The following is a 14,974-nucleotide window of genomic DNA, read 5'->3' on the forward strand; positions in this document are numbered from 1 at the left end:
ATATCGACCAAGCTGCCGTGCATGGTCCGACCATATACACTCCAGGTGTAGCTGCAAGAGGGAGAGCACTGGGCAACACACTTGAAGCTGGCCTTGACCCCTACCTCTAGGGCACCTGGTCCTGAGATGGTCACGTTAGATGGTCCATCTGAAAGGTCAACATTAGACCTAGAATGGCTTGTTCGTTCTGCACTACCATTTTTTATGCTTCATACGACAGTGACAAGACCACTCAGTTTCAAGGTCTGCATAGAAATATGTTTTGACAAATACAATCTAACTTGCTCACCAAGTAACACAACTGAGGTATTGGCAGTGCTGTTGTCATTGGTCACTGAGTTGTAAGCCACACAGCTGAGGGGTCCTCCGTCCATGGTGGTCTCAGGTGTGAGGGAGAAGGAGGCGTTCATCTCTGCCAGCCTCCCCTTGTATATCCAGGTGTAGGTACAGGTGGGGTAGCACAGGGCCGAACACTGAAGGGCTGTCTTTGATCCAGGCAGGAGATACAGGACTTTACCTACTGGGCCTTTGCCAGATTGGATGATAACAGCTTGAAGTGGTCCATCTGGAAAATGTCATGAAATGTCTTTATGATTAGCTTGTAAACATATATATATATATACAAACACACACACACACACACATAGGGGTGGCAAGTAGGGTTCTGTTCTAAGGGTTCTGTTGATGTGCCTTTGAGCAAGGCACTTAACCCCTAATTGCTCCTGTAAATACTAACTGGATCTCTTTTATGATCTTTCTTGAAATACTGGTGTATGGTGAGCAAAAATGGCTGTATAAACAGAATTTATCTCTGCATACTCACAATTTACATTCAGTTGGTACCCAACCCCTTTGATGGGTGCTCCCCCCTGAGAAACGATGCATTGGTACAGCCCACCATCAGACTGGAGCAGAGGACTAAAAGACATAATGATATTGTTGGGGGAGAGACTGACCCTGCCGGACACAGCTACAGGGAGGCCATTTTTTAACCACAAAATGGAGGCTGGATTCTGAGAGCCCACACACTGCAGTGAGAAGGGCTGGTGTGCCAAGGGCTTGTCCTGGGACACCGGCTGTACAGAGATTGGATCTGGAAGATGGGAGTGGAAAAGAGGTGAAGAGGACAGAAAGAACGAGGAACATTTTATTTTCAGAGAGATACCAAGTTAAATACTTTGAGTTGGCTTTTACAAAATGGTGGGCTTTCACCTCCAAACATCTGATTCTAAATATTGACTTGTGACAAATCTTTTGTCACAAAAACGATGACTTACCAGTGACGCTCAGGATCTTGCTGATAACAGCAGTGACCCCTGAGGCAACATTCTTGGCCTCACACGTCAGTACCTCATTGTGCCTGTACTCATCAACAGTAACCACCAGTTTACTGCCAACCATGGGCTTATCGCCCTTATGGAAGATGGGCAACTGGATCTCGTCGCCATTGAAAATCTTTCCATTGAATGTCCAGGTAAAGTTACAGGAGGGGGTGCAGTCAACAAAACACACAAAGTTGTAAGTGTCTCCTACTGTCACTGAGCTGGCACCCGTGATCAAAATGGCCCCCGGTCCACCTGGGAAGAGGTGGAAGTAAACACTTGATTATGTGTTTAATTGATTATAAACTCTTAGAACTTTCAAAAAATTCAGTGTACACAGAATATATGATTAACATAATATAGTAATAATTATCCAATGCGACTTCAATGGATCACTCCAAAGTTGAAAAAAAGGACAAAAATTTCACTCACGGGCCACGTAAGGTGTGACATAGGTTGAGATGTAGAGGAGTGAGACAGTGTCCTGAGCATCACAGATCAATTCCTCTGCAATCTCCCAGGAGTCAGGTGTGACAGAGATGGTTTGACCATATTTGGTGGTCACTGTGCTTTGTGCTTCAGAACTAATTGTCCAGGTGTAGGAGCAGGACGGGTAGCAATCAGCAGAGCAGGAAAAGTTGGACGTCACTCCACTGGACAGTATATCAGGACCTGAGATCTTTATATTGGACGGTCCAGCTAGAAAATAAATAATTGTTGTATAATAATTGTCGGTTGAATTAGGTTGGAGAGTGTAGAACAGAGCTCCACAAGCTTAGGATGTGCAGTACAGAGACACAAAAGCATAACATCTGTTGGCATAGTATGATTTCTATATATTCATTTAGATTGATAAAAACTGATTATAAGTAGCCTACACGTCACGTTGACTGTTTTGCTGACCGTCACTGACTTCCCAGTGGTGGGGTTTATAGCCATACAGATCAGGACCTGTGGAGGAACCTGCTCCTTCAGCTGGAGGTTGAGCTCTGGGCCCTGGGTGTTGAGCCCTCCTCTGGTCCAGGTGAAGGTGCAAGTTGGGAAGCAATTGGCTGAACACTGGAAGCCATAGGGAACCTCCACCGTCACTGTTTTCACCCCACTGATCTCCACAAAGGACGGCCCATCTAACAAAACGTAAAAAAAGCCCCTGAGTCATAAACATAATGTGGAAAAATTAGGACGAAGTGGATTTACATGTTTTATTGTTCACCGTAATGTTATAATATTAGTGTAAGGATAAACAATGGGTGATTAATGCATATAGCCTTTTGGCATACATTTATTTTGTATACTTAGAAATGATGCCAGAAACCTAATGTATCTTACATGGTGTGGTTTCCTCCGATGTCCTGCCCTGCTCTCTCTCACTGGCAAGTGTTCCTACAGAAACACAGAAAGAAAAAGAATCCCATGCCATCACAATGGTTCACTTTACATTAACTATCTTATAAAGCATTAATATAGCATTAGTATATGGCCTAGGCCCTAGATACACGTTACATGCAGACACTTCTCTGTTTAAAACATTTGGATTTTCATTACAAAACTATTTCTTATTCGCTACTTTGACAATTCAGAAAAATTCAGATTGTTTTTTACATTACAATTTTGCATGAGAAAATGTCATTCCTGACTTGAAGTAGATTTGACCTCAACACTAACAGATTCAGTTGAATGTGGTATCTTACCTGCCAGGCAGGTGAGCAGCAGAGGCAGACTAAATGTGCAGAGGAGAACCATGATTCTGCTGCCGAGATCCGGGCGACTAAGTGGCTGAAATGTTCACACAAGAGCTGTCCTCCCCTTATACCTCCGAAAAAGAACTGTCTGACAATCTTATCAGGAACCAATTCAAAAACAAGACATTATCCAACAGTGCCAGCAAAGCGCCGCTAGTGTTTGGACCTTTGTGGGTAATCAGCTTCACGGCATTGTGTTCTGGTAAGGGCGTGCGTGCTAGTTTCTTGTGTTCATAGGCATTTATCTACTGCGGTTGAGCCTTTTGTTACTGCCAAGTGACATGTCCCTAAGCTAGGGAGCATTCACTTTGTTTGCTTCTCATCCATTCAGACAGGTGAAGGTTACAGACAAAAGAAAGTGTGCAAACATGTTTTAATCTGTTTATCCTATTATGTAGAATAGCTCTTATGTAGATACAGAGGTTGTTGGTATAATATTTATATTAGTAAAGGACACTTATTATTTTAACATTTAAAACGCATTATTTCACTTTGATCATATCCAATGTAACTATAATTCAAGATGATAAAAGGGTTATGCATGGGAAAACTTGAAAAGATAGAGAGGGTCTGTGTATAGGTGATACCATTGCCTCTCTGGAACATTGATTGTTCTTATGTACCATAAAAGAAACTCCTGATATATAATCAGTGATAATCAAAAGCGGACTAATCACACTCCATCATCAAGTGTGTTTTAATATTTACGTATGTTGATTACATTCAAGATCAAAATGTACATGTAGATGCAGGGTGGGCCCCTCATCTGTTGTGAAGTTAATGCTAATCATCAGTCAGACGATATGTGAAAATAGCACTTCAACTAGCAATTTGTAAGTCGCTCTGGATAAGAGCGTCTGCTAAATGACTTAAATGTAAAATGTAAATGTAACAATACGGAACTATTTCACATTTCAAATATTTAATTCACTATGATGGTAATTGATTAAGATAATTGTTTCCGAACTTATTTGAGAGAAAACACAAAACATTTCTAAAACAGTTTATGTATTTTATTGCAGTTATGCAGTTTCTAGATTGGGAGTGTAAATTATTTTAGCAAACAAGATCTATATTACATATTTTTTTCCCCCAACGGCACAGACTTTGAAGTAATGTATTTTAATTGGCGTGTTGAGCTGGACCTGGCCTGCTTTGAGCCTGTCCACATCAGCACGCCATTTAAAATACATTACTTCAAAGTCTGTGCCTTCCATGAAGATGGCATGCTTGCAGGTTTCAACTCCATCTTAAGTCTGGAAAAAAGTTACACATTGCAAAAAAGACATGCTACTAAATGAATGTAAATTTGTCTTTATTAAATATTTAATCCAAATAGGGTATACACGTGATGATGCTTGCACACATTGAAAGATTCAGCCAAGCCTTTCCACTTCACTTATCATCAGCAAATATGGTTAACATCCTGATATGGAAGGCACTGTTTGTAATAATGCTGACATGTTTTCAAATTATTCAATGTGCATGTGGAGAACAGTTTACTGCCTTGTACAAAACTGCCCTCTCCTGGATCATGGTGATATTACAGTGTAGAGTGAAAGTGTAAAGGCAAACAGTAGCAGGTCTATAGTCTGTTTAGCCTGTGTGGCCATGGATTTTCCATCATCTGTAACACACAACAACAACAAAAACATTACAAAAGGAACACCAAATAGTCAACTGACATTTACTCCTGAGGTGCTGACCTGCTGCATCCTGTACAACCAGTGTGATTATTATTTGAACCTGCTGGTCATCTATGAATGTTTGAACATCTTGAAGAACAACCTGGCCTTAATGGCCATGTACTCTTATAATCTCCACCTGGCACAGCTAGAAGAGGACTGGCCACCCCTCAGAGCCCGGTTCCTCCCTAGGCTTCTTCCTACAGTAGGTTTCTGCCTTTCTAGTGAGTTTTTTCCTAGCCACCATGCTTCTACATTTGCATTGCTTGCTGTTTGGAGTTTTAGGCTGGGTTTCTGTATAGCACTTTGTGGCATCTGCTGATGTAAAAAGGGTTTTATAAATCCATTTGATTTGGATTTGATTTGTCTGACATATTTTTTTTATGACTGTAGTTACTCAAATATATAATCATGAGATTTGTGCTGTACCTTCTACCCGTACGGTCTTGGTTACCAAGTCAAAATTCTTTGAGACCGTATTCTGAGCATAGCACTTAATCTTCTCTGACTTTACATGTCGCTCAACCGTCATCTCCATCTCATTGCCATAAACAGTGTGACCATCAACGGTCCACCAGTAGTCACAAGCAGGAATGCATTTGGCAGTGCACTGAAACATAGACTTGAAGCCGACTGCAACAGAGTCTTGACCAATGACGTGGACCTCTGATGGACCAGCTGATAGGAGACAAAAAGTAAAGGAAGAAGCTAGTTCAAGTATCACTTCAACCAAAACCATAACATCACTCTTTAATCATCAAATGTACAATGTATACTGGATAAGGGAAGTGTGTTAATTGATAGATCAAGCTATTGAAAAGCCCCTGGGCCCAAGCCTGAATGGGGTCTGAGAGGCCCCAAAAAATATCCAACCAGGGGGCCTATAACAAAACAAAGCCCTGGGGCCTATGATTTCTTAATCCGGCCCTGGATATGGATATGGACAATTCCATTACGCTAATAAAATTGTTAGAGGAAGCTCTACATCTCCCAATAACCTACATGTCACAGGTATGGTCCTGGTTGCCATGGCATAGAGCCTAGACACACTGTTGATGGCCTTGCAGTTCAGGGTAACAGAGGTGGCCAACTCTTCGGGAGTTACGGTAATATCGTTCCCCTGTCCCCTGAGCCATCGGCCCTTTATCCCCCATATGTAGTTGCAGGAGGGACGACAGTCGGCATTACACTTGAAGCTTTGTGGGGCCCCTGGGGTCATCAAGTCAGGGCCTGTGATCGATACGTTGCTTGGTCCAGCTAAAAGGAGGAACACATAGACATTTAGATAATAGTCTAGGTCCTACGACCAATGTGAAAAACATGAGCAAAATAATTTTATCTAACTTTATCTAACACTAACCAGTAATCCAGACATTTTGTTAATAAATTACAACACATTGAATTATCCCTCCATTCCTAATATCATAAAGACCATCACCTTTAATTTCAATTGAAGTGTTATAAAAACAACAAACCACCCACGCACCTAAAACCTGCAGTATCTTTGTTACTGTAGAGGACCTCCCAGAGTCATCATTCCTTGCAGTGCATGTGAGGTTTAGGGACTCCTCCCATTGGCGAGTTGTGAAGAACACTTCGTTCCCCTGCCCAATCTGCCCGTCGATACTCATTCTGTAGCTACAGGAGGGAGAGCACTGGGCGGAACAGTCAAAACTGCATGGCACGCCCACAGTCACAAAGTCAGGTCCCAAAATGGTTAGTTCCAAGGGACCATCTGAAAATTACAGTGCACAATCAGGCAATGTGGGCCTACTGCATTTTTGGCACACAGGGTGTAAATTTACTTGTTATAGGGATAAATTCCTACAATGATAATAAAATTAAAAGTCATGGCATTTCAAATTGACCCCTCATTTCTGTACAGTAGTTATCTGCTAGCTGTTAGCACTACTGCCCTACCACAGGTACAATCCAGAGGACCCAACACTCCAAATAATGATGTTGCCATACTATAATACGTTGACTAGTTTGTGTCATGTGTCTGTGGTTTACCTACTGGGACTCTCCTTCCCTCCATCAGTGGTCTCAGCTGATCCTGGAAATTCATAAAAACAGCCTCACAGTCTATCATCAAGACATTATAATGTATATGTAACACGAAAACTATCATTATGCTTAGACCCAAATATGTTAGCCTATTGTCCAAACAGAAGTTGAACCTCAGCAGACACTGAACATATGCATGGTTATAAAGCTTAACAGAAAGTTTCCAGAACATATAGACTTACTGACTTACTGTCAAACTGAGTTCGGCATCCTCAAAAATAGATTTTGACAAAATATTATCTCAAAATAACGTTGTTTTTTTCCATATCATATTACCTGCAAGGTACACAAACAGCAGAAGCAGATTGAGCAGGGTGTGTGTGTCCTTCATTGTCTTGCAGCGATGGAGTGAGGTGAATGGACACCAGGAAATGTGGGACTGTTACAGAGTCAAGTAGTAGAGTGAGAAGGTAAACAAACACACCTTATCAGAGAGAACAGACTGAGAGCAAATCTGCCCTGCCCATTCAAACCTGCCCATTAAAAATACATTCTTTCTGTAGTGACCATTAATTAGGGCGAAACAGAACTGGCAGCTTTTACTATGAACTAACATGTAGAGGGCAATGTACTGAGGAATAAAATACGTAGTCTCCAACTCTCCATCCCTGGACCTGGGGAGCTGAAGTCAGTTAATTTACTATTTTTAATAGACAGAACCAATTGAAGGGAAAGATTGGAGACTATATGTGTAATACATGAGTGTATGATGAATTTAGGAGTGTCGAGAACGTGGTTTCAGTGCATGGCTTGTACCAGAATCTCTTATCAAAAGTCAAATACAGTGCAATGATGTCATACCTTTGGTTCTTTTAATGTAATTACATTTGAACTCAAAAAGTTCTGTATGAAACAGACTTTGACTTTAGCTTTAGGCACACGTGACTTGGTTGTGTCAACAGTGTCAGAAACTCTGGTTTGAACCTCAATATCAATGCCTCATTCAATACCTCAAACAGAATAAAAACAAACACAGTAATTACAAAGTATTACTCTTAAAAAGTGTATTTTTTGCTGATACAGATATTTGCAAATGCAGAAGTGAACATTTTTATATACTGTGTGGGTAAAATGTATGTCATATGCTGTAAAATAATCTAAATTCCCATTTATAACCCCTTATGTCACATTCTGTTTCATCAAATCCTATTAAAGCTGATCTAACATTTGTTAATTTCACGTAAACATTTCTGACAACCATCTCTTTCAGTTGTATTCCATCATCCATGTAATGCTTTTCACATTGTAGAGTCAATCACAAGTTATACTAGTTGACAGTGGTGTAAAGTACATAAGTAAAAATACTTTAAAGTATTACTTAAGTCATTTGTGCTTTACATTATTATTTATATTTTTGGCAACTTTTACTTTTACTTCACTACATTCCTAAAGAAAATAATGTACTTTTTTCTCCACACATTTTCCCTGACACCCAAAAGTACTCTTACATTTTGACAGGAAAATGGTACAATTCACACACTTATCAAGAGAAAATCCCCGGTCATTCCTACTGCTTCTGATCTGGCAGACTCACTAAACACAAATTCTTTGTTTGTAAATTACTGTATGTCTGAGTGTTGGAGTGTGCCCCTGGTTATCCATCAATTTTAAAAAAGGAGAACATTTTGCTGTCTGGTTTGCGTAATATAAGGAATTTTAAATGATTTATACTTTTACTTTTTTACTTTGCAGCAATGCCATCGGAAATGAAGGTACTTCTGGGGTACCAAAATGGAATGATGCTGTAGGTGTGATCGAGGGGTTAAACCCTCATATCCACTGCTCCATTTGTTCTAGACTTGAAACTTTGTCTTGCCTCATGCTGAACAAATGTGGAACCATAAGGTCCATCAAGAGAGATTTTCCTTTAACATTTTTGAAAACCTTTGAAAAAGTCAGAATAAAACAAAATTCAGTATGTATGCCCATGGTACATCTCTTAACTTAGTTTGAGAAAAGCTAACGTATTGGTTAAGAGATTGCTGAGTTATTAATAAAACAGGAAATCAGATATGACATGTTTAAATCCTTTGTAAATCCACTCCACAATGGCCTATCAACTTTTTAGTGTCAAAGACATTACCTGTTACATTTGGCCAGTGGTTAAAAGTACTTTAGTAAAAATAGTTTAAAGTACTACTTAAGTATTATTCTGGTGTATCTGTGCTTTATTTGACTATATATTTGACAGCTTTTACTTTTACTTCACTACATTCCCACAGAACATAATGTACTTGTTACATTTTGAATGCTCAGCAGGACAGGGAAATGGCCCAATTCACACACTTATCAAGAGAACATCCCTGGGCATCCATTCCTATGCTTCCTGGCTGATGTTTTGGTCACTTTTGAATGCTGGCGGTGCTTTCACTCTAGTGGTAGCATGAGACGGAGTCTACAACCAACACAAGTGGCTCAGGTAGTGCAGCTCATCCAGGATGGCACATCAATGCGAGCTGTGACAAGAAGGTTTGCTGTGTTTGTCAGCGTAGTGTCCAGAGCATGGAGGCGCTACCAGGAGACAGGCCAGTACATCAGGAGACGTGGAGGAGGCTGTAGGAGGGCAACAACCCAGCAGCAGGACCGCTACCTCCGCCTTTGTGCAAGGAGGAGCAGGAGGAGCACTGCCAGAGCCCTGCAAAATGACCTCTAGCAGGCCACAAATGTGCATGTGTCTGCTCAAACGGTCAGAAACAGACTCCATGAGGGTGGTATGAGGGCCCGACGTCCACAGGTGGGGGTTGTGCTTACAGCCCAACACCGTGCAGGACGTTTGGCATTTGCCAGAGAACACCAAGATTGTCAAATTCGCCACTGGCGCCCTGTGCTCTTCACAGATGAAAGCAGGTTCACAATGAGGACGTGACAGACGTGACAGAGTCTGGAGACGCCGTGGAGAACGTTCTGCTGCCTGCAACATCCTCCAGCATGACCGGTTTGGCGATGGGTCAGTCATGGTGTGGGGTGGCATTTCTTTGGGGGGCCGCACAGCCCTCCATGTGCTCGCCAGAGGTAGCCTGACTGCCATTAGGTAGCGAGATGAGATCCTCAGACCCCTTGTGAGACCATATGCTGGTGCGGTTGGCCCTGGGTTCCTCCTAATGCAAGACAATGCTAGACCTCATGTGGCTGGAGTGTGTCAGCAGTTCCTGCAAGAGGAAGGTATTGATGCTATGGACTGGCCCGCCCGTTCCCCAGACCTGAATCCAATTGAGCACATCTGGGACATCATGTCTCGCTCCATCCACCAACGCCATGTTGCACCACAGACTGTCCAGGAGTTGGCGGATGCTTTAGTCCAGGTCTGGGAGGAGATCCCTCAGGAGACCATCCGCCACCTCATCAGGAGCATGCCCAGGCATTGTAGGGAGGTCATACAGGCACGTGGAGGCCACACACACTACTGAGCCTCATTTTGACTTGTTTTAAGGACATTACATCAAAGTTGGATCAGCCTGTAGTGTGGTTTTCCACTTTAATTTTGAGTGTGACTCCAAATCCAGACCTCCATGGGTTGATACATTTGATTTCCATTGATAATTTTTGTGTGATTTTGTTGTCAGCACATTCAACTATGTAAAGAAAAAAGTATTTAATAAGAATATTTCATTCATTCAGTGTATATAGTGCCACCAACTGGTCTGGTGCAGCCATCTAAGGTTGCAGTGAATTTATATTCACACAGCTTCTAAGGACATATACATAAGGTTTACATACCCAATGTCATGACCCATGTCCATCGGTTCAGTTCTTATAGCCCTTGTGCTATATTTAGCTGAATATAAACTAGTAGCTAGCTGTTGTTGCCGATGGTGAAATCATCGAACCCGCTGGCTCTTGAAGCCCCCATGAGCTCCCAAGTCTATAAGCAGTCTAGCTAACACGTTAGCTAGCTAGCATTGCAAATTAGCATTTCAATAGCTAGCTGGGCTGTTTTACAAGAAAATGACTGACATGAGTCAAACACTGTAGCTAGCTAACAAGCCTTCCTCTGAGGTAATGTAATTTGGGCACTGGAATGCTAGATTTGTCTTTTAATTTTAAATTGACTGTCATTGAAGTTGGTGGTTACTAGTGGGTCAAATCTGAGGTGAGAGAAACTGTCCGTCATTATTTGTGTTTTGGTAGGGGTCGGAGTGACGTCATGTTGTCAGTGGTCTAATGGGGGTCTGGGGTCTAACTATACTGGACAAAAATATACAGTGCCTTCGGAAAGTATTCAGACCTATTGACTTTTTCCACATTTTGTTACGCTACAGCCTTATTCTAAAATTGATTAAATAAATACAAATCCTCATCAATCTACACACAATACCCCATAATGACAAAGTGAAAACAGGTTTTTAGAATGTTTAGCAAATTTATTCCAAATAAAAAACAGGAATACCCTATTTACATAAGTATTCAGACCCGTTGCTATGAGACCCAAAATTGAGCTCAGGTGCATCCTGTTTTCATTGATCATCCTTGAAATGTTTTTACCTGTGCTAAATTCTATTGATTGGACATGATTTGGAAAGGCACACAACTATCTATATAAGATCCCACAGTTGACAGTGCATGTCAGAGCAAAAACCAAGCCATGAGGTCGAAATGAATTTTCCGTAGAGCTCTGAGACAGGATTGTTTCGAGGCAGAGATCTGGGGAAGAGTACCAAAAAATGTCTGCAGCATTGAAGTTCCCCGAGAACACAGTGGCCTTCATCATTCTTAAATTGAAGTAGTTTGGAACCACCAAGACTCTTCCTAGAGCTGGCCGCCTGGCCAAACTGAGCAATCGGGGGAGAAAGGCCTTGGTCAGGGAAGTGACCAAGAACCCAATGGTCACTCTGACAGAGCTTCAGAGTTCCTCTGTGGAGATGGAAGAACCTTCCAGAAGGACAACCAAATCTGCGGCCCTCCACCAATCAGGCCTTTATGGTAGAGTGGCCAGATGAGAGCCACTCCTCAGTAAAAGGCACATGACAGCCCACTTGGAGTTTGCCAAAAGGCACCTAAAAGACATGGACCATGAGAAACAAGATTCTCTGGTCTGGTGAAACCAAGATTGAACTCATTGGCCTGAATGCCAAGTGTCACATCTGGAGGAAACCTGGCTCCATCTCTACGGTGAAGCATGGTGGTGGCAGCGTCATGCTGTGGGGATGTTTTTCAGCGGCAGGGACTGGGAGATGAGTCAGGATCAAGATGAAAACCTGCTCCAGAGCGCTCAGGACCTCAGACTGGGGTGAAGGTTCACCTTCCAACAGGACAAAGACCCTAAGCACACAGCCAAGACAACAAAGGAGTGGCTTCGGGACAAGTCTCTGAACATCCTTGAGTGACCCAGCCAGAGCCCGGACTTGAACCTGATCGAACATAGCTGTTCAGCGATGCTCCCCATCCAACCTGACAGCGCTTGAGAGGATCTGCAGAGAAGATTGGGAGAAACTCCCCAAATACAGGTGTGCCAAGCTTGTGGTGTCACACCCAGGAAGACTCAAGGCTGTAATCACTGCCAAAGGTGTTTCAACAAAGTACTGAGTAAAGGGTCTGAATACTTATGCAAATGCAGTGGGGGAAAAAGTACTAAATTGTCATACTTGAGTAAAAGTAAAGATTTCTTAATAGAAAATGACTCAAGTGAGTCACCCAGTAAAATACTACTTGAGTAAAAGTCTAAAAGTTTGGTTTTAAAAATACTTTTAAAATATAAAAGTATCAAAAGTAAATGAAAATGGTAAAATGTACTTAAGTATCAAAAGTAAAAGTAAAAGTATAAATAATTTTAAAATCCTTATATTAAACAAACCAGGTGTTACCATTTCTTATTTTTTATTGACAAATTTCCAGGGGAACACTCCAACACTCAGACATAATTTATAGACGAAGCATTTGTGTTTAGTGAGTCCACCAAATCAGATGCAGTAGTGATGACCAGGGATGTTCTCTTGATAAGTGTGTGAATTGGACCATTTTCCTGTCAAAATGTAACCAGTACTTTTGGGTGTCACGGAAAATGTATGGAGTAAAAAGTACATTATTTTATTTTCGTAAAAGTTGCAGAAAATATAAATAGTAATTTAAAGTACAGATACCCAAAAAACTACTTAGGTAGTATTTAAAGTATTTTTACTTAAGTACTTTACACCACTGGATAGTAGTCGTAATTATAGCGAGTTAACATTATATTGAGAAGGTTTTTGGGAAAGCCTTTCCATCTACCTAAAGACTGTTAGGCCTATCATTACCATCGCTAAATTTTTCTTGTTCATTAATTCTTTGAAACCTGGACGTTTACTTCATATTATGTCTTACCTTGCTTGGTTCAAAGTAGCCTATAGTCAACATTCCACCATAGAAACGTGGAGGCAATTATTTTTATAAAGACTTACTCACTTACTCAACTTTATTTTATTGTTAGCTTGGATTTCTGTTTGCCATATATTTTTCAACTGTGCTGTGATGTTTCACAAAAGTTCTGAACCTTCCTATTCTCAGTTTCTACAAATTGTAAATTAAAGATAAACATTTTTGCTAAGAGCATTATTATATTGTTGATCGATTGACTATGACTTTTTAAATCACCCACCAGTGCTATTTGCAGAGTTAGCTCCAGGTAAATATTGCAATTCTTCCGCCATTCCTAAACCTGCGACCAAAACAAGCTACAGTACAGATGGTGTCACGTTCCTGACCGGTTTTCTGTTATTTTGTATGTGTTTGACGTTCAGGGCGTGAGTTTGGGTGGGTAGTCTATGTTATGTGTTTCTATGTTTGTTAAAGGGTGACCTGATATGGTTCTCAATTAGAGGCAGGTGGTTTTCATTTCCTCTGATTGAGAGCCATATTAAGGTTGGTGTTTTCACATTGATTGTTGTGGGTGGTTGTCTCCTGTGTCTGTGTTTGTCGCACCATACGGGACTGTTTCGGTTTGTTTGTCAGTTCATTCTTTTGTGTAGTCATTTTTCCTGTTCGTGAGTTCTTCGTTTTATGTAAGTTCGCATGTCCAGGTCTGTCTACTCCGTTTTGTTATTTTGTTAGTTATTCAAGTTAGTTCGTTTTTTGTCTTGTTAAATAAATTCATTATGTCCTATTCCAACGCTGCATTTTGGTCGAATCCTTGCTCCTCCTCTTCGGATGAAGAGGAGGAGGAAATCCGTTACAGATGGACAGTACAAAAACAAACGATCTAATGATTCTGTCTCTTCACAGAAAAATCTGCAGAGCTGGGATGGTTGTATCCCCCCATATATATATATAACATTCTATTGAACTCATTTACATGACCCATCAACTTAGCCATGAGTGTCTGTGTAAGTCTCATACTTTACTAAGCACATTTCTGGTCTGGAATTTGTCTTTCAGCAGAAAGACCAGAGTGAACACTTTGTGAGAGATTTCTGCTGTGGTGAAGGACAGCACTGTGGCAGGGGTCAACCAATGATTTATATATACACTAGATGACTAATAGGGGGTGATGTGTTGAAGCCACTGTGCCTCCATCTTGGCACTCCGCCATGATTGTAAAAAAATATTTTTTTAAGCTATAGAAATGTATTTATTAATGTGTACGTTCGTTTTTGCTAAATTGTTCTATTACACAGCTAAACATTGAGCTCCTGAGTGGCACAGCGCACGAGACGTCACTGCAGTCCCTGCTTCAAATCATATCCGGACGTGATTGGGAGTCCCATAAGTGGCGCACAATTGGCCCAGCGTCGTCCGGGTTTGGCCGGGGAATGCTGTCATTGTAAATAAGAATTTGTTCTTAACTGACTTGCCTAGTTAAATAACGGTAAAAAAAAGTATAATCCTTAAAGTATAATTTTTAGAGATGACTAATGTTACTGTCCACACTACTACAAAAAGTAAACTTAAATAAATGTAATTTTGTCCTTGAAATATTTAATTGAAATGGAGGACTGCTCCTACTTGGGAGTGGCAATATGTCCAACCAGTGGCTTCATAGCCTCTCAATGGTCAATACATAGCATCAGCAATCCAGGGTTTATATACAACATTGGGGTCAACATCCCACAGCTGGTTGGACTGGAGGACGGTACAGTGCAGTACAGTACTGGTGGAAAGTTAGGACTAGCAACATCAACTGACTCCGTACTTCAGGCCTCTGCCACAGATCAAGCTGGACCAGTAATTATCCTTGTCATTACATTGT

General features: G+C 41.2%; 1 protein-coding gene across 2 annotated transcripts; it reads right to left on the reverse strand.

Moving 5' to 3' along the window:
* Window positions 1-4,362: 4,362 nt before the first annotated feature.
* Window positions 4,363-7,213, reverse strand: LOC129838509 (uncharacterized). Of its 2 annotated transcripts, none has more exons than XM_055905533.1 (6): window positions 7,093-7,213; window positions 6,767-6,805; window positions 6,188-6,484; window positions 5,752-6,006; window positions 5,179-5,427; window positions 4,363-4,691 (listed from the first exon to the last, which is right to left on the reverse strand). In XM_055905533.1, exons 1-6 carry the CDS (start codon window positions 7,145-7,147, stop codon window positions 4,597-4,599), a joined length of 990 nt encoding a protein of 329 aa, XP_055761508.1. In that variant the 5' UTR covers window positions 7,148-7,213; the 3' UTR covers window positions 4,363-4,596. The 2 variants fall into 2 exon arrangements, with proteins under 2 accessions (XP_055761508.1, XP_055761509.1); XM_055905534.1 differs by having other exon boundaries at window positions 6,236-6,484; window positions 7,093-7,211.
* Window positions 7,214-14,974: the final 7,761 nt, after the last annotated feature.

This window comes from Salvelinus fontinalis, chromosome 39, assembly GCF_029448725.1.
Source record: "Salvelinus fontinalis isolate EN_2023a chromosome 39, ASM2944872v1, whole genome shotgun sequence".
Taxonomy (NCBI): domain Eukaryota; kingdom Metazoa; phylum Chordata; class Actinopteri; order Salmoniformes; family Salmonidae; genus Salvelinus; species Salvelinus fontinalis.

Bases quoted from the DNA above. Each gene is read 5' to 3' on its own strand.
- LOC129838509 (XM_055905533.1), bottom strand. From the start codon at position 7,147: ATGAAGGACACACACACCCTGCTCAATCTGCTTCTGCTGTTTGTGTAC. The intron at 6,806-7,092 runs GTAATATGATAT...ATGAATTTCCAG, and splicing joins GCTGTTTGTGTACCTTGCAG to GATCAGCTGAGACCACTGAT. The intron at 5,428-5,751 runs GTAGGTTATTGG...GTCTCCTATCAG, and splicing joins CAGGACCATACCTGTGACAT to CTGGTCCATCAGAGGTCCAC.